We start from the raw sequence: 18,676 nt of genomic DNA, 5'->3' as shown, positions 1-18,676 counted from the left end.
AAAAAAAAAAGCCCAGAAAAGGAATTTTTACATCAAACAAATGCGTAGAGTTTAGGGAAATAAATTAATTGCTAATAGAACCCTGCAAATTTATTCGATTTTCTCACATGTACATTCCCTCTGTTCCCTTTCTCTGGGACGCCCTCCCAGCCCACTCCCTTGGATTTTCTGGTTACCGCCTGCCTCCTTGCTACAAGGGTCAGCTGTAGCACTAACGGTTCAGCATACGCTAGGATTTTCCCGGAGGTATCTGTGTACTGGCCAGAAGGATCTCCTTGGAACCGAAAAGTTAATAATGGTCTAGAAAATACACAAACAGTGTCATGATCTATGAATTTCTAAAATGAACTCTGTGACATCATGCGAAGACAAAGGAGTGGGAAGGAAGGTATTCTGGCTTTGAGTCGGGCAGTCCCTGGTTCAGATCTCTCTTTTCCTCATTAGTACAGTGGTATCTCTGCCTGTCAAATCTCAGTTATTCCCCCTTCCCACCTCCCCATGTAACCTTGGGCAAAGGACTGAATGTCCCTGGGCCTCAGCCTCCCCCTTGCACTCCTGGGATAGCGAGGACTGTAGCGAGAATAAGCGTATTCAGCCGGCTGTAGGTTCTCTGGGAAGGAGCTCCTCTCTCACCACCCCCCTGTCCTTCCAGAGCTCAAAGATCCATAACCTAAGGAATCAAAGGGAAGCCGTACAAGGACTAAAGCTTTACAAGTAAGATCTAAGGAGAATGTGAGAAGGAATGTGTTTGGTGAGAGGAGTTTTTAGTCCTGACAGAGAGCAATAAACATCTATGACCAGCCTTTGTAAGCACCCACTTCCTTGCTTGGCATTCAATACACTTTTACCCAGGGGGCACCTGGGTGGCTCAGTGGGGTAAGCCTCTGCCTTTGGCTCAGGTCATGACCCCAGGGTCCTGCGATCAGGCCCTCTGTCAGGGCTCAGGCTCTCTGCTCATCGGGGAGCCTGCATTCCCCCCTCTCTCTGCCTGCCTCTCTGCTTACTTGTCATCTCTCTCTGTCAAATAAATAAAATAAAATTAAAAAATACACTTCTACCCGGTGATCAGGCAGTACTATGAGGAACGTACAATTTAATTAGTATGGAAACTGAGATTTTATAACAGCCAAGATCATTCAGCTGAATGTGTTGATTCAAACTTGGATCCTCCCACAGGGAAGCCAGCCCCACGAGGGGTAGGAGGGATACAAGGACAATGGCTATCAGCTGCTGGTATCAGGGACAGGCAGGGGCCAGAGAAGACAAAAGTGCGGAAGTCTTTGGCTAGGACTCGCTGCTTTATGTGTGGCATCTCCTGAAGACGGGGCGGACTCTAAGTTCTTGGAAGGAAAATGGGCATGTGAGCACCATGCCGGGGACAGATGTCCTGGGGGCCGCACAGGCTGACCTGAGCACCAAGTCCCTCCTCACCAAGGAGCTGGCCTACGGTTGAGTCTGTCCCTCTGTTCTAGATCCTTTTTTTTTTTTTTTTTAAGATTTTATTTATTTATTTTAGAGAATCTCCAGCAGACTCCCAGCTGAGCATGGAGCCCGACGTGGGGCTCGATCCCATCACCCAAGATCATCAATCAAGCTGAAATCGAGAGTTGGATGCTCAACTGCCCGAGCCCCCCAGGCGCCCATCTACACTCTACGGTTGTCAAAGACTCCGGTTGGCCTCATACTGGCCGTCCCTAAGAGAGTTTATATAAAATGACATAAAAAATACTAAAATGTACGAATGATGTTTTTGTAGCCTTAATCTCTAGAACCTCTCCACTTCCTTGTGCACAAAACAGGTGAGACAACTCGGCTTTGGGGCAAGGCCCTTGGTGATCAGCATTTTCAAGCCCCCTGGGGTCTAATTTTCATGCACTGGTCTGGGAAGCGCCACCTGCATTCGCGGCCCCTCCCCGTGGAAGCCTAGACTTCCTCACCTTGCGGAGGAACAGTGACTGCAGCGGAATGTCACATCCACAACCTATGTCCTCTACGGAGCGGCGCTCCCCTCTCCCGTCTGGGTAACTGCGAGGCCACCCAAACAGTCTCTCCCCCAGCAGCTTTTTCTTCTGTGGAGACATAGGTCAGTCTGATACACTCCACCCCATGTTCTGACTCTCAGACAGAGACCTATCGTGTTTCTAAGCTGCACCTGGACTTCCGTTGGCCTCGAACTCTGATAGACCTTCTGAGTGGACGGAAGCAGAGTATCCCACATAGCCCTCCCCACAAGATCACAGGGAAACACAAAGCCACACGGAGAAAGGACGGGCCACGTTTGATATTGTCCAGTGCGTGCCTCCTGGCCTCAGAAGGCTGCCACTTCCTGCAGCTCCAGCCCTCGGCTGCGCTCCACTCTGAGCAGGTGAATTCCTCTGTTGAAACTTGCACACAGTAAGGAGATGGTGTCACCAACAGCCAGAGAAGTCAAGGGTCCTGATCCATCCAGGGATAAGGTGAACAGGCAGGCTATGGGGGGGAAGAGGGAACCAGCAGCTCAGACCAAGGGCTCAGGGTCATGGGACATGAGGTCTCTGAGAAACCCGTGTAAGCAAAGCATGTGCTCTGTGTCCAACCCAGGTAAGAGCCTCATCGTCTGCTCCAGAGGACTGTGCACCTGTGGGGAGGTGAAAGTCCGGGCAGCCACAAGGCTTCAACTCCAGAGAATGGCATGTGGCCCAAACAAGGTGTGTATCCCTTAAAACCCTGTTCAGACAACCGGGACCTCGCCTGCAAGGATGTGGGAACACACGGCCCTCAGCTACCACCTGCCCAGAGAACAGAGGGGGCACCAGGGCAGAGGAAAACAGACAATGCTGATCTTCAGCTGCTGGCTTCTGGGGTCTTGCTCCCTTCAAGACAAAGGAGACTGGAACCTGAAGGGGAGTCTGGGGGCTTCCTCCGTCCCTGTCTCCCCTGAGAACCCTATAGGTGTGCAGCTGGAGGGCAGGGCAACACTTTCAGACCTTGCTCTCCCTGGTGTCAGGCTTATGAACATTGAACCTGACAGCAGCTGCTCTCCCCACCTCCCACAGCTGTTCCACGGGGCAGCTGGAAAAGGCACCTGCAGCGGGCACAGCAGGGCTGTCCTTCCTAGGGAGATATGGCTCACGAACCATAGACATGATCTCACATCTTTTCTCTGAGTAGGCTACCCTATCCTTCCCTGCTGGGAGCTGAGTTTCTGGAACATAACTATAGAAGGGATTTGTTGTGAGATTCTTTTTTTTTTTTTAAGATTTTATTTATTTATTTGACAGACAGAGATCACAAGTAGGCAGAGAGGCAGGCAGAGAGAGAGGAGGAAGCAGGCTCCCTGCTGAGCAGAGCGCCCGATGTGGGGCTCGATCCCAGGACCCTGGGATCATGACCTGAGCCGAAAGCAGAGGCTTTAACCCACTGAGCCACCCAGGCGCCCCTGTTGTGAGATTCTTTAATTTAACACTATTCCTATGTCCAACAGAACCCCGGGTCCAGCACAGAATAGTCTGAAGGCAGTGGGGTGTTGGTAAGGCAACTTTCTGGAAGAAAAAACCAGCCACCTTTACTCATAGCATTTGCCACCTTTTGTGGTGAAAATATTCCCACTATGACCATATTAGATATTCCTGAATATTTAACAATCAGCCAGTAGCAGTGGGCTCTGGCATACTTCACTGAGGACTTGGGGGAGCTGTGTTCCCTAAAACATCTTTTTTTCTGGAACTTTGGAGTTCGTGACCCGACTGGGATCTCAAACCTGACCTGTAGCATCAAGACAGGGCAGTCTGGGTAGACAGTGCTTACTCTACCTCCCCTCCCCTCCACGAGCGGAGACTCTCATTTTTAGTCCTTAAAAAATGAATTTGAAAATGACAATTCTTGTCTCCTTTGCCAGGCATTTTGAGCATCACACGTTAAAACCTGATGAAGAACTTTGGGTAGCAAGAACAGTAAGAACCAAATATATTTGAGTTCTCAGGAGTGAGTCTGTACAATGTGGTAGTGGGGCTCACACAGTGAGGGCCTCTAGCAGGAGGTTCAACAGAATCCTGGTATCTCAGTGTCACCTCTTAACCACTAGGGGCCTGGAGAGTGGCAGAACATGGCTGTCTTTGTATTTGCTGAGCAATGGAAAGAGTGAGTTTCAAGGATGCTTTTAGGACACCATGTGTCTTTGAGAAGCACCACCAGCAGGCTCCTTACCTCCAGTGTCTTGGTTCCAGATCTTCACTTTGCAGTCATGGGATGAGGTAGCAATTATAGGCATCGAGGCCAGCGCTCTTGGTAGAAAGACACAGGATGCAACAGTCTGGAAATGCCCCTTATATTCACATATTCTGTTTCGTGTCTGCCTTAGGTCCCACAGCTGTAGAGGAATGACATAGGCTAGCTCATACACACGTATTTCCCCAGCTTCACACAGGCTGCGCTCACTGATTTCCACACCCCACCTTCTCATGATCCACCTGTGTCCCCCACTTACCTCCTCATGTAGCTACCCCTCGTCTTCATCCATCCCATCCACACACCAAATCACCCACCCATCTGGTAATTATTTTAAACATCAACGATCTCAAACAACCCTGGGTAAGGGTGTGCAGGGAGGGTTGCTGCCTTCCTCATTAATGTCAGGGCCGGGGAAGTGAAAGCTCCAAGTCCTACAGCATGATGGGACAGTATGGCATTGCCTACTTTTTTTTTTTTTTTTAAGTTTTTTATTTATTTAAGTAATCTCTACACCCCATGTGGGGCTCAAACTCACGATCCCAAGATCAAGAGTCTCATGCTCTTCTGACTGAGCCGGCCAGGCACCCCGGGGGTGCCTACTTTCTAGCACAGCTCGGCCTCTTGGCCTGTGGGTTCTGTGCAGACCCCATAGTTAGGAGCACCTTCTCATAAGCACACAGAGGCGCAGAACTTCTGACTGATTGCCTCCACGCTGAACCTTGGTATATGAAGATGAGACCCTCCAACAAAGGAGGTGACAATGCTGCCAATTACACTCTTGTTGACACAATCAGATCACAGCTAGAGAACAAGGTTCAGGGAGGAGAGCAAACCGAATTGTGTCCAAAATATAATGAAGTCACTAAGCACCATTTTAATTCAGGAGAACAACATCCAGAGAGGAGAGTGATCTGAACTGTATCCGAAAAATAATGAAACCACAGGACACCGCATCAGTTGTAGGGGCTGGAAATGCTTAGCTTGGGGAAGAGGTGCTACATCGATAGCCTGGGATTCAGTGCCTCAGTGCACCACTTCCTAGAGGTGTGGTCTTGTGCAAGGGACTTCAACTTGCCATGCCTCTGTTTGCTTATCTGTAAAATGGGAATTATAATAGAACCTAATTCACGAGGTCGTTGTAAGGATTAGATGAGACAGTGCATGTAATGTGCTCAGGCCAGTGCTGAGCATGGACTGTTTGGTACAACGGGAGCTCTAATTGTTATATTTGGACCAGATGCTCCTTTTAACCTATATTCTACAGTGAGGAATCCAAGGTACTTTGGAGATACAATGCAATGTAATCCAAAATCAGGTGTAAGGAAAGGTATATAGGTAAGGGTTGGGATGGGCCATCGACCAACACTGGTGCCTAAGACTCCCTGAAGAGCTTGAGCCTCCTGTACCTTGACCCCAAGTACAATGGGAAGACATTCGGCTCTTCACATAGTCCCTCCCCTCTGTAAGCTCTGCAGGAACTAGGGACATTAGCAAGCTGGTTCTGTGTTTAGCACCTTCCTATCTTGACTCTCATCCTATGCCTCTGTCTACTCTCAATTCAGAGCCCAAAGCTAATGAAGTTTCTTGAGAGATGCATCTGGAGTGCAAAGGCTCACTTACAGTATGCACTCGGAATAGGCCTGAGCCATTAGCAGAGCTGGCCTGGTGAAGCCCAGGATTGACCGGAGGTCAGAGGAAGCACTTTGCTCATCAGCAACCAGGCCCCCAGACACCGACAATCACTCACTGTGGCTTCGCAGCCTTCCCCTCCAAAGCCGTTGCTGCAGGAGACACACTTGTGTCCATCCTCACTGACCTCGCAGTAGGTCTGAATATGCTGCTTTGCGGGAAATACGTGAGCTACCTGCAGACCCCGGCTATCCCATAACCTGCAAGAAACGAAGCAATGAGCCTGTGGTAAATGTATCTTACAGACCCACTAATGTAAACCGCGGCCCTCCGCGGCTCTGGCCGGTCAGATGGAATGTCATGGTTCACCTAAAAACAGGAGTATGAACCAGATCGACCTCAGAGACACCAAAGCTGCCAGGAAATAACCAAACTGAATGACATCTGAGTTCTTTCTATTTTGAGACCCACTTAATAGGAATCTAGACCAAGCATCTTAACTGTACAAGTTAATTTGTTAATTTGGCCCTTTAGGATACTGCTTTCAAGGGACAAGAGGATATTTCTGTGCCTGTGACTTAATTGCTTTAAAAGATAGTTATTAGGATCCAGAGGAGCCATCACCATTCCAGAATCAGATACAAAAGACTTGCAGGCCTTGGCCTACTGGGCCGCAGGGTCCACAGGGAGTGTTTTATTCAGCTTCTCGTCTCATTTTCCACCTCTTTACCTTATTCTTCCTGTTTTCTGAGTAGAATGAATCTCTTCTGAGATCCAGAGTTTCTCCTTGTGCTTTCCACTCAACAATTCACTTCATTTGACTCTCCTGACGGGGATCTGACCCCACTGGCCCAGACAAGGCTTCCCCTGAGGGCTTGAAAACATCCGGCCCCCAGCAGGGGAGGACAATGGAGCCAGGCAGGCAGCTCAAAGCGGGGGCAAGCCAATGACGGGGACTGAGCTCAGATTGAATGTGTTCACACTGGCGGGGAGGGGGCAAGGGTGGAGTCAGAGTCAGCTGCTTCAGAACCATCCAGGACAGGGGCTCTTTCCTGGCCTGACTTCCTGCCATTCAGCCTCTACCCAGACAGTCCCGGGATCTACGTCAGAGACCCCAGCCCCAGCAAGGGGCAAAGGGGCAGAAGGCCCTGGAAAGGCACAGCAGTGTGGAAAAGCAGAGGGGAAAGGGAGTCATATAAGCTTGGGAATCACAAACCTTCACCAGAAACACCTTCATGGCTGCTCAGTAAGCCCACCTGATGGTTTTATCTTCAGAAGTCTGTAGTACATATGGTTCTTGGGGGACCCAGCACAGGTGAGTGACCTGGAAAAAGCAAAATTTTCAAAACTTCTCCATATCAAGTCGCTCTTCTATGGCAACTCCCGTAAACTGTGCTAAATAGTGTCTCTCCACTTCTCAAGGATGCTGACTCGTACACTTGACTTGGAGGGAGGCTGTGTTTTCATTTTTTTAAGATTTTATTTATTTATTTGACAGGCAGAGATCACAAGTAGGTAGAGGCAGGCGGTGGGGGGTGGGGAAGCAGGCTCCCTGCTGAGCAGAGAGCCTGATGTGGGGCTTGATCCCAGGACCCTGAGATCATGACCTGAGCTGAAGGCAGAGGCTTTAACCCACTGAGCCACCCAGGCGCCCCAGGCTATGTTTTGCAGATGCCCCCCACTCATGCTCTACTGGACGCCCCTGAATCAGCAGCAGCAATGGTAGTGGCCGGGCCAGTAGTGAGTACCAGAATGCATGCGGGTGCCCCGACTTGTGGTGGAGAATTGCTAGTGACTGGCAGCCACAGAAAGCAGCCCCCCCCCCCCCGTTCTATGGTGGGACCACTGAAACCCTAGTCTAAGGCCTCACAAGGTTCAGGATGCATTCTTTCTTTTCATCCCTATGACCCCCTGCTGGACAGACATGAAACAGTTTTCAAAATAACCCAAGGAGACACAATTTTCTTCTAGCAACCTCCACAAATATGGAGGGCATAGACTGAGCATACCATACCCTGCCAGGGACAGTTGTGTTCAAAACTGGAAAAGATGACCCCGAGTGATAATTAATGACCATTAAAGGAACACCTTATCATGTCAAATCATGGGATTCTCTCCATTTTATAAATGAAGACACTGACACTCTAAGTGACTTTCTCAGAGTAACTCAGCTAAAATGTGATGGCTCTTGGGGCGCCTGGCTGGTTCAGTTGATAGAGCATGTGACTATTGATCTCAGGATTGTGAGTTCAAGTCCCATGTTGGGTGTAGAGATTACTTAAAAAAAAAAAAGTGATGGGGGCGCCTGGGTGGCTCAGTTGTTAAGAGTCTGCCTTCAGCTCAGGTCATGATCCTAGGGTCCTGGGATTGAACCCTACATCAGGCTCCCTCCTCTGCAGGAAGCCTGTGTCTCCCTTTCCCACTCCCCCTGCTGTGTTCCCTCTCTCACTGTGTCTCTCTGTCAAATAAATAAATCAAATATCTCTTTTTTAAAGTGATAAACCCATAATTTGAACCCAGGTATGACTGACCTCAAAGGCTGTGGAGTTTATCTACCAGCCTACTACCAGAAAACATTGGTCTTCATAAACACAGCAAAATATACATAAAGCAAAGGGTCCTGCTTGTTTCTCTGCACATCAGCTATGAGATCCTGGAGGACAGGGATGTTGTCTTAGGCCACTAACCCTGCTCCTAGCACAGCAGATATGGAAAAACACATTTTGAGGGAATAAATGAACACACCACTTAAAATTCCAGTATGAACTAGAAGAGGTATTCTCTGGAGCAGAAGACTTTATTTATTTTTTTTTTAAAGATTTTATTTATTTATTTGTCAGAAAGAGAGAGACTGAGGACAAGCAAGGGAGCAGCACGCAGCGGGAGAAGAAGGCTCCCCACTGAGCAAAAAGTTGGATGTGGGACTCAATCCCAGGACCTTGGGATCATGACCTGAGCAGAAGGCAGATGCTTAACCACTTGAGCCATCCAGGCGTCCCTGAAGCAGAAGACTTTAAAGAGATCATCCTGCCTGATAACCCTGAGAGGCCAGAGTTGGAGGGGAAGGCTGTGACAGAGTTCAGGGTGAGAAGTAATGAGGCGTCAAGCCTCTACTGCCCGGTGTATCTCCTGATCTCTCTCACAGGCTCTTTGCCTCACCACATGCTCCCCTCTGCTGTCCCACTCTCTACCAACTTTGAGTTCCTACCAGGTTCCTGGAGATGGAAGCTCTCTCCATACACTGTCCAGTCCCAACGTCCCATAGGAGCAGGGTGTTGTCCCGGGAGCCAGTGCACAGCTGTGACGAGTCTGGGGGAACAAGAGAAAGATGGTCCATGAGATGGGCCTGGTATGGGGCTTTTCAGAAAGTACAACGAGGGGGCGCCTGGGTGGCTCAGTTGGTTGAGTGTCTGACCCTTGGTTTTGACTCAGGTCATGAGCTCAGGGTGGTGAGATGGAGCCCTGAGTTGGGCTCCATGCTCAGTGGGGAGTCTGCTTCTCTTCTCCCTCTCCCATTGCTCTCCCCTCCACATCTGCTCACACACTCTCTCTCTAAAAATAATCAATCTTGGGGCACCTGGGTGGCTCAGTGGGTTAAAGCTTCTGCCTTAAGCTCAGGTCATGATCCCAGGGTCCTAGGATCGAGCCCCGCATCCGGCTCTCTGCTTGGCAGGGAGCCTGCTCCCCCCTTCTCTGCCTGCCTCTCTGCCTACTTGTGATCTCTGTCAAATAAATAAATAAAATCTTTTTAAAAATAAATTTTAAAAAATAATCAATCTTAATTAATAAAAAAAGAAAAAAAAAAAGAGGTGCCTGGTGGCTCAGTTAGGCATCTGCCTTGGGCTCAGGTCATGATCCCAGGATCCTGGGATTGAGTCCCATATGCAAGTCCTTACTCAGTGGGGAGCCTGCTTCTCCCTCTGCCTGCCACTCCCGATGCTTGTATTCTCTCTCTCTGATAAATAAATAAATTTTAAAAAAAGAAAAGAAAGAAAGAAAGAAAATACAACAGTGTTGGGTAGAGCTCTCTTTGACTTTACCTGGACTCACAGCCAATCCAGTGACCACCATGGCATGGCCAGAGAACTGTTGCCTTGGCTGGGCGGGGCCACGCAGGTCCCACATGATGGCTGTCCTGTCTCGAGAGGCGCTAAAGAACAGGCTGGATCCGTGAATACAGGCTATCTGCTCAAGAGAGAAAAAAGCCCGGGCGTGCTTGTTTGATTGGACTTGGAAATGGGCAACAGGCCCGGGGCTGCGGGTGTCAGAGCCTGAGGCTCTCCCCCGGCCCTGTTGGGGTGGGAATGCCCTGCGTGTGGGCATCAGTACCCTGCCCTGCGCTGGGAGCTGTGTAGGCGACGGAGTCAGTTCTTGAGGTGGATTTCAGGGAGGGGAGTTGTAGAGACCAGCATTCGCTATCATCTTGGCTGGAAGCTTACTCTGCCCTGTAATGCTTTGTTAACAAATTAATTATTTAACTGTTGTTGGCTTTTTAAAAAATTCCCCAACTAGACTAGAAGGTTCCTGAATATAGGGATTTTATCAATTTATTTATTTATAAATGAATTATTATATATTATTATATACACCATATATCATTATTATATATAATAAATTAATGAATAAATGTTATCATAAATGAATATTTATTATATAAATGAATAAATGTTATCATTTCTTATTTTCTAGCTACAGTAAACACACAGGCTGCCTTTAGCACCTGTCCCCGTTGAGTCAGGATAGGCAGGGAGGATTCTTTATTTACCACCTGAGCTATTAAGGGCTCAGTGACAAAATAAAAATCATATCTAATATGTCTCTAGCAATAGCTAAGGGAATGGTTCACTCTGCTTTTCCTTTACCCCCCTTGCATTTTCTTAAGACTGAATATCCAATCACTCTAACTTCCCTCCACAATAATGATTATTTGAGAATTACCTTCGTGACCTCTCGTTCATGTCCTCTGAACCTTTTCACCACATGCCCGCTCTTCCAGTTATAGGCCACCACTGTCTGTGGAGAGTCATTAGAGTCATTAGAATCTCTAATATTTTAAGTGACTTTTTTTTTTTTAAAGATTTTATTTATTTATTCAACAGAGAGAGATTACAAGTAGGCAGAGAGGCAGGCAGAGAGAGAGAGGAGGAAGCAGGCTCCCCACCGAGCAGAGAGCCCGATATGGGACTCGATCCCAGGACCCTGAGATCATGACCTGAGCCGAAGGCAGCGGCTTAACCCACTGAGCCACCCAGGCGCCCCTAAGTGACTTTTTATTTAACTAAAACAAGCCTTTACTTCATTATCTACCTAATTTCTCTCTCTCTCTGTCAAGGGTCTTGCATTAGGGCTTTATTTTGTAACCCTTATCCTGTCCCCTACACTGACTTTCTTTTCTTTCCTCCTGACTAGTGCTCTCTCTCTCTCCAAGACAATGGGCCACTGCTCTGAGCCTCACTGATGGGTTCAGGAGGACACTCCCCAAGGGGAACAGACTCAGCCTGAAGGTTCTGGTTGTCTACATGGGATTAGCGTTTTCCCTCCTAATTGTATTGTTCTATTTTTGTGTATTTAAAAAATTTGTCATCTTAAAAAAAAAGTTGTCAGGTGCCTGCGTGGCGCAGTCAGTTAAGCGTCCGACTCTTGGTTTTGGCTCAGGTCGTGATCTCCCCTGCTCTCTCTCTAAAATAAGTAAAATAAATCTTAAAAAAAAAAAAATCCACGAAACACAGTATGAAAAGGAGAGGAATTAAAAGAATTAACATTTCTGCTTCCAGTGTCCTAGCTGCGGGTCCTGTGATCGATGCAAATATGGGGGGAAAAGCAATCAGATGCAGCTGGTACTGGAAGAAGGACAGAAACACAAAAGAGAGAAATCATAATGTTCACCACTGTTGAAATTTTGACAAAAGAGCAGCATAAAAAAGACTAGAAGTCTCCTTTTTAAAAATTTATTTATTTATTTAATTTATTTGAGAGGGTGAGAGAGAGCGCACACAAGCAAGGGTGGGGGCAAAAGGAGAGGGGGAGAGAATCTCAAGCAGGCTCTAGCTCTCCACTAAGCATGAAGCCTGATGCGGGGCTCGATCCTACCACCCTAAGATCATAAACTGAGCTGAAATCAAGGGTTGGTTAGGGTTAAGCAACCCTAGGGGTTAAGCAAGTGTTTAACCGACTGAGCCACCGAGGCACCCCAAGGAAGTCTCCTTTTGTTGACAACTAGCTCCTGTGTCTGTGTGTGGGTATGAAAATGGCTTGGTCAGAATAATACTTGTCAATTATAAGAAGCATGTGGGCGGTCTGGCACCTCACTGAAGATCTTACCACCGAACCCTCACAGCTTCCCTGGGAGGCTGGCATTCTCATCCCCATTCCATGGTTGTGGAGACTGAGGCTCACGAGCAGTAAATGACTTGCCCAGAGGAACAGGAAGAGGCAGAGCGGGGACTTAGAGCCAGCCTTCCTTAGTCTGAAGCCCATGGTTTTACACTACTCAACCTTGCTGCCAGAAACGCAGAACCAGCATTTCCTTCCCCAACATCTTCCCTTCTCCACAGTCAGCTGGTTCCCTGGGAAGCACAGCAAACCCCACCTTATCTTTTCCTCCAGAGACACACAGGTCTGAGTTCAGAGCAGCAACGACAGAGACACTATCCGTGTGGGCTGGGCTATACTCCAGACAAGCTTTCGTTTGAATTCTCTCCTCTATAATTCCGTCAGGCCTGCTGAAGAGAGGATGGCAAATGAGAGGCCCCAGGGTATGGAGTGCAGTGGGGTAAGGGGAAAATGGGGCAGGCTATGGGAGAGGGCAGGCGGAGGAGAAATCTGGGAAAGGAGTACAGAAGGGAGACCCACGGCCATTGCCAGAAATGAATTATCAATGCCGAGCACGCTCAGAACAGCCGAAGGACTAGAATCCGATAAAGAGGAATCCTGAAGCCAAGAAGCCAGGAGTCTTTGCTCACCTGGAGCTTATTCCCAAAGATATTAGGCCAGGCATCCCAAAGATGCCAGGCCCCTCTCCAGGCTGAGGACACTAGCTAATCAGCTGCTTCTCATCCAAAAGAAAACAGACAGAACTGTTCAAGGAAGGTCATCAGGAATCGCTCTGGGCCTTCTCTTTCTTTAGTAGAGAATTTTAATGCGACATGATAAAACTTGGGATCCCAGTGTCGGATGGCCGTACCTGTATTTGTAAGTGCTGTATTTGAGTTTGCTTTGCAGTTTCCCCATCGCTGCACAGAACCTATACAAAACCTTGTGAGAAGGAGCTCAGTTCAGATGCAGCCAAGCAGTGGCAACCCCCGTGGCTGCTGGAAGTTGTCGTCCCTGCTTAGTGAAAAGAATGCATACTGTTAATGTCATTAGGCATGATAATGGTGGTCTGGTGACCTAAAAATAAAGCCTATTTTATTTATTTTTTTCACAAAGAGCGAGAGAGCACAAGCAGGGGGAAGTGGCGGAGGGAGAGGGAGAAGCAGGCTCCCTGCTCAGGCAGGGCTCCATCCCAGGACCCTGGGATCCTGACCTGAGCCAAAGGCAGATGCTCAACTGACTGAACCACCCAGGCCCTACAAAGCCTTTTTTTAAAGACTAATCCATTGTACTCATTTGCTTTTCCTCTTTTCTTTGACTCTTCTCATGGCCCTGGAATGTACCCTCCCATAAAGCATTAGCAGATCAGCAAAAGCAAAGACAAAACTAATTTTAAAACTACAGAGAGGTTTCTTGGGGTGCCTGTGTGGTGTGGCTACTTCAATAAGTAGGAAAGTCTCCTTTTTAGACAACAAAAAAATGTTCTGGAACTAGACAGTGGACATTGTCTATGTACTAAATAAGAATAAGTTTTATGTTACATGTATTCTACCACAACAAATACTAGGAATATGTATTTGAAACTAAGAAATAATTTTTACCAGTGTAGCTTTTTGGAAAGAAAAAGCCTTAGTTATTCCTAGCTTGCTGTTTTTTTTAATAATTTCATGAGACACTTCTCTAAATCAGTGTGCCAGGTCATGGGGTTATTCTGTAGTAACAATGAGCTAAAGGGGCACCTGGTTGGCTCAGTCCATAGATTATGCAATTCTTGATCTCAGGGGGTCATGAGTTAAAGCCCCATGTTGGGTACCGAGTCTACTAAAAAAAAAAAAAAGAGAGAGAGAGAGACATGAGAGCTGATACAGGTAATGATCTAGACCAGTACTAGACCAGTGCGGATTCCTGAGACCTTTCAACAAGTCTGCCTCTCCCTCTGCCTCTCCTACCTGTGCCCCCAACTGGTTCTCTCTCTCTCTCTCTCTCTCTCTCTCGTGTGTGTGTGTGTGTGTGTGTGTGTACTCTCAGATAGATAAATCTTAAAAAAATAAAATAATTATTATTTTGGGAGGTAGAAGGGGTAGAGGGAGAGATAGAATCTTTTTCAAGAAATATTTTATTTATTTGAGAGAGGGAGAATGCGAGAGAGAGCATGGGGGGTGGGAGGATGGTGGGGAGGAGGAAGAGGGGGAAACTGACTCCCTGCAGATAGGAGGTGGAGGCGGGGCTCAATCCCAGGACCCTGAGATCATGACCTAAGCCGAAGGCAGACTCTTAACCAACTGAACCACCCAAACTCCCTGAGAGAGAAGAGAGACAGAGTCCTAAGCAGGCTCCAAATTCAGCAAAGAGCCAGACATGGGGCTCAGTCTCACAACCCTGATATCATGACTGAGGTGAAATCAAGAGTTGGATGCTTAACTGTCTGAGCCACCCAGGAGCCCCTAGGAAATGAGTGTCATATCGGCCTGACCAGCCCGGCTCCACAGGAATGACCAGAATGGTCTACAGGAACAACAGCAGGGAAAACTCGCCAAATATTCTCAGTGATACCATAAAAAGACAGTTTTCCAGAAGAATTTCAGCATACCTTTTGAAAAGCTGCCAGAACCGACCTCCGGACAAGTCAGGTAGCCGTACAGAAGCACAGTGCAGTGACAAGAACCGTGTGTCGGGGGCACCAAGAGCCCTGGGCTCCAGCCCCAACTCTCCCACATCCCACCTTGTGTCCTTGGGTTCCTCCATTCCCTGCTCGACACCTCAGCTTCCCCAGCTGTAAATGACACCAGACTAAATACTTTTTAGCAGACTGTGTATTCCATGAGAGGAAGGAGTCTATCATATACTCATCTTTGTACCTCCAGTGGCTTGCACAGTATGGCAAAAACATTTCTTGTTAAGTAGTGTGAATCTAAGGTCCCTTCCAGTTCAGACATTCTAAAATTCTCTATAATAAGTATATGATAGGTGCCAGAAAAAAAATTCCAGGACAATTTTCAAAAATCTTAGGATGTTGTACTGCTTATAGACAGATGGAGGTTGCTGGGCTGCCTATCTGTAAGCATAGCCCATTTTTCAACATTACCATCAAACTAAGGATAGGTGCCATCCATAGATCTAGGTCACCAAAAACAGCAGATGCTATAAATGGACTGGCTTTACTTAACACTGATTGGATTCTTAGCTGATATCTTCAGACAGCCGTATTTCCCATCTGAAGAGCACTCACAGGATGCTCTAAGCAAAAGATAACTTTTAGAATTATTTACCCCCAAACCAATAGGATCTTCTGGTGAGCTGCCATATTTAACGCTTTGTAATGTTTATCCTTTGGAAAATGGTTCAGGCAGCAACTTCCTAATCTCTGTAATTACTGAAAAGACGCTTAAATTAATCTCTTCTCTGAGCATATGTTTGCACTGAAAGGAGATTCACAAGGTAAATAAAGACCTTGTTAAATGAAAGAGATGTTAAGTGTAGCTTTCCCTCACAAAGAAAGAAATATCTTACAAAATTCCAAGGTCATATAACTGGCACATTTCCAACACTTAGGGAAAGTATACCATAATGTTAATTATACATCTATTTTTATTTTCACTTATTTAAGTAAGTTCTACACTGAACATGGGGCTTGAACTTAGGACCCCAAGATCAAGAGTCACACAATCTACCTACTGAGCCAGTGAGGTGCCTAGATATATCTATTTTTTTATGATATACAAAGTAAGGGGGCATGTGGCTGGCTTGGTCATTAGAGCATGTGACTCTTGATATTGGGGTTATGAGTTTGAGCCCCACATTTAGTGTAGAGATTATTAAAAAGAAAAATTTTTTAAGATTTTATTTATTTATTTGACAGAGAGAGATACAGCGAGAGAGGGGACACAAGCAGGGGGAATGGAATTCCCTTCCTCTCTGCCTGCCTCTCTGCCTACTTGTAATCTCTGTCAAATAAATAAAAAAAACCTTAAAAAAAAAAAAAAGGGTCAGTGTAACATTTGGTTTAGCCCTTCAGCACCAGAACAGTTCACTGCAGTCGGCAAATTGCTGACCCTCTCGGAGTCTGACTCGTCTATGTAAAATGGAATAATATCTCTCAATGGCTTCTGGAAGGATTAAAGATAGCATGTACCAAGGATTATTCTAAATGCTTTATATTTATTAACTCTTTTGATTTATTCCACAAGCCTCTGAGCTAGATGCTGTTATTATCTTCGTTTTGCAGATGAGAAAAGTGAGGTGCAGAGAGGTCACATAACTTGCCTGAATTTACAAATAAGTTGCAAATAAGTGGCAAGAAGAGCTTGCTCTTGATCAGCATAGTATACTGCATCTCTGCAAAAGCTTGTGCACAGACAGCCCCCAGCTGCACCTGGCCATTGGCGTGAGTGACAGCAACTGAAAGGAGCAGTTTCTGCCAACTTGACCCTTAATACCATGGTTAACACACACATATTAAACATACATAACAAATATACACAGAGAATATTTACAAATGGGTTTATGAGTCTGAAGGACATGAAGTTGAAGCCAATTATGTCTCCTAGCCAGAGTGATTGATCACACTAAGGCTAAGAATTCATTAAGTTATACATTACATACCAAGAAAATTTAAAATCTCAACCACAAAGTATACATACTTGGATAATGTTCATACAGTTGTGATTTCTTTTTTTTTTTAAGATTTTATTTATTATTTGACAGAGAGACAGCGAGAGAGGGAACACAAGCAGGGGGAGTGGGAGAGGCAGGAGCAGGCCTCCCGCCGAGCAGGGAGCCTAATGCGGGGCTCGATCCCAGGACCCTGGGATCACGATCTGAGCCAAAGCCACCCAGGGGCCCCTATAGTTGTGATTTCTTATGAGTAATCTAAGCAGTAAAATTCTACTCAGTTATCGTCCACTGTTTATACTGTGAACATGTAATATACTTTTGAGGAGGGACAGGGTCTTATCCATTTTTGTATCTGAGCTTAAAGCATAGTCTGGGACAGTGGATGCAAGGCAAATATCTGTGGAATGAATGAATGGATGGTATATTAAGGTAAAGAGTCTGTTTGGCAAGAAGGCTTTTTTTTTTTTTTAAATGTAGGCTCCAGGGATGCCTGAGTAGCTTAGTAGGATTTAGCATAGGACTCTTGGTTTTAGCTTAAGTCCTGATCTCAGGGTTGTGAGACTGAGCCCAAGTGGGGCCCCACAGGTCTGGCTCGGTACCCAGCATGGAGTCTGCTTGTTCCTCTCCCTCTGCTCCTTGCACCCCTCCCCTCCCCACTCATGTTCTCTCTCAACAACAAATAAACAAGTCTTTAAAGAAAATAAGGTAGGCTCCATGCCCAACGTGGGGCTTGACCTCAAGCTACAGTGAGCTCAAGGAGTCACATGCTCTGCTGACTGAGCCAGCCAGGCGCCCTGTAAGCTTTTGAAGGGCCCAACAACATAAGGGTCCTTCAAAATTGCCCAACAACAGATCATTCAGGGAACAGTTACCTGGGCTGTCCCAAATTTCAGGTCAGGAAAGGCTGGAGAGGACTTAGAAAAGCCATAGACTCAGTTATGGCTCTGGAATATCCTTGTTGGTTCCAGAAGAAACCTGGCCTAAATATGAATCATCTTGGTTCAGGCCAACATTTCTGCCCGAATTTGCTTTCCATACACCTTAAGATACCCCGCGGTCAATTTAAACATAACTCAGAGGATCCTCTTTTAACTCTCCAGGGCAGTATTCCTCGAAATACTCCAGCATAAACCCAACTGTTATTTTCCGCGAAGAAAGTGGGACTCGGAGGGTTGTGACTTGCTAAAGATCACACGAGGCCGAGCTAGAGCACCAGACCTCATTTCCCTAGACTCCTGGTCCAATCAGTGTTCAAGTAAATGCTGATTTCATATCGCCCTCCCTCCCCGCAAATCTCCTTCTGCGCACAAGGCATCAAGCCCAAAGTTCAGATACAAACAAAGCCGCACTGCAAGCACTGGAAGACGTTCTGATTCGACACTCTAATGGTGCAGATGGGGAAACTGAGGCTCAGAGTCTTCCAGGGAATCAGCACGAGGTCAGAACTTCCAAGGTTGCCCCAAGCTGGGGGACAGCCTGTGTAGTTTTTCCTTCCAGGCTCTTAGATCACAGACGTCCCCCATCCTATCCATGTGGACTACCAAACCTTGTTTTCTATGTGGGAGGGGGTCCGGGGGAGGCGGGGTGCGGCGCAGTTCACCCAAGACCGGGCTGGGACGAGGGTTGGGGGTGCGGGGAGTAGGGGTGGCACCACCCAACCCAAGGCCAGCCCTCGATCGAACTCCGCGCTTTGACCAGGTGCGCGGCTGCAGGTGCGCGAGGGCTCCCACCACTCCGCCCGCCCCCCAACCCCCATCGGCACCCCTTACCCCCGACCTTGTGCTCCATACCCACCGGCGGGCTGGCGGGGCCAGGAGCTGAGGCCGGCGGGGGTGCAGAGTGGAGGCCGTCCGCAGCCACCACGCACCACAGCCTCCCGCGCCTCCGCCCCTAGCAACGAGGCGCGCGTTGC

General features: G+C 47.4%; 1 protein-coding gene across 3 annotated transcripts; it reads right to left on the bottom strand.

The window, feature by feature from the left end:
- Positions 1-1,572: 1,572 nt before the first annotated feature.
- Positions 1,573-18,644, bottom strand: WDR31 (WD repeat domain 31). 3 transcript variants are annotated; one of them, XM_044265095.1, is made up of 10 exons: positions 18,559-18,644; positions 13,022-13,164; positions 12,428-12,560; positions 10,777-10,851; positions 9,879-10,023; positions 9,047-9,147; positions 7,095-7,162; positions 5,957-6,098; positions 4,186-4,348; positions 1,573-2,469 (listed from the first exon to the last, which is right to left on the bottom strand). In XM_044265095.1, the coding sequence occupies exons 2-10, from the start codon at positions 13,066-13,068 to the stop codon at positions 2,309-2,311; spliced, it is 1,035 nt and encodes a 344-aa protein (XP_044121030.1). In that variant the 5' UTR covers positions 13,069-13,164; positions 18,559-18,644; the 3' UTR covers positions 1,573-2,308. The 3 variants fall into 3 exon arrangements, with proteins under 3 accessions (XP_044121030.1, XP_044121031.1, XP_044121032.1); XM_044265096.1 differs by having other exon boundaries at positions 12,428-12,557; XM_044265097.1 differs by lacking the exons at positions 12,428-12,560; positions 18,559-18,644 and having other exon boundaries at positions 13,022-13,063.
- Between the last annotated feature and the right edge of the window lie 32 nt (positions 18,645-18,676).

This window comes from Neovison vison, chromosome 9 (assembly GCF_020171115.1).
Source record: "Neovison vison isolate M4711 chromosome 9, ASM_NN_V1, whole genome shotgun sequence".
NCBI lineage: Eukaryota > Metazoa > Chordata > Mammalia > Carnivora > Mustelidae > Neogale > Neogale vison.
Note: the sequence above shows the minus strand (reverse complement) of the source record. Positions and strands in the feature narration are given on the sequence as shown.

What these genes read in the sequence shown, in the direction of transcription:
- WDR31 (XM_044265095.1), bottom strand. Translation starts at nt 13,068, where the DNA reads ATGGGGAAACTGCAAAGCAAACTCAAATACAGCACTTACAAATACAG. An exon ending in TACAGCACTTACAAATACAG is followed by an intron (nt 12,561 to 13,021) that starts GTACGGCCATCC and finishes TCCTCTCTTCAG; the next exon opens with CAGGCCTGACGGAATTATAG. An exon ending in TCTCTGGAGGAAAAGATAAG is followed by an intron (nt 10,852 to 12,427) that starts GTGGGGTTTGCT and finishes GACTCTCCACAG; the next exon opens with ACAGTGGTGGCCTATAACTG.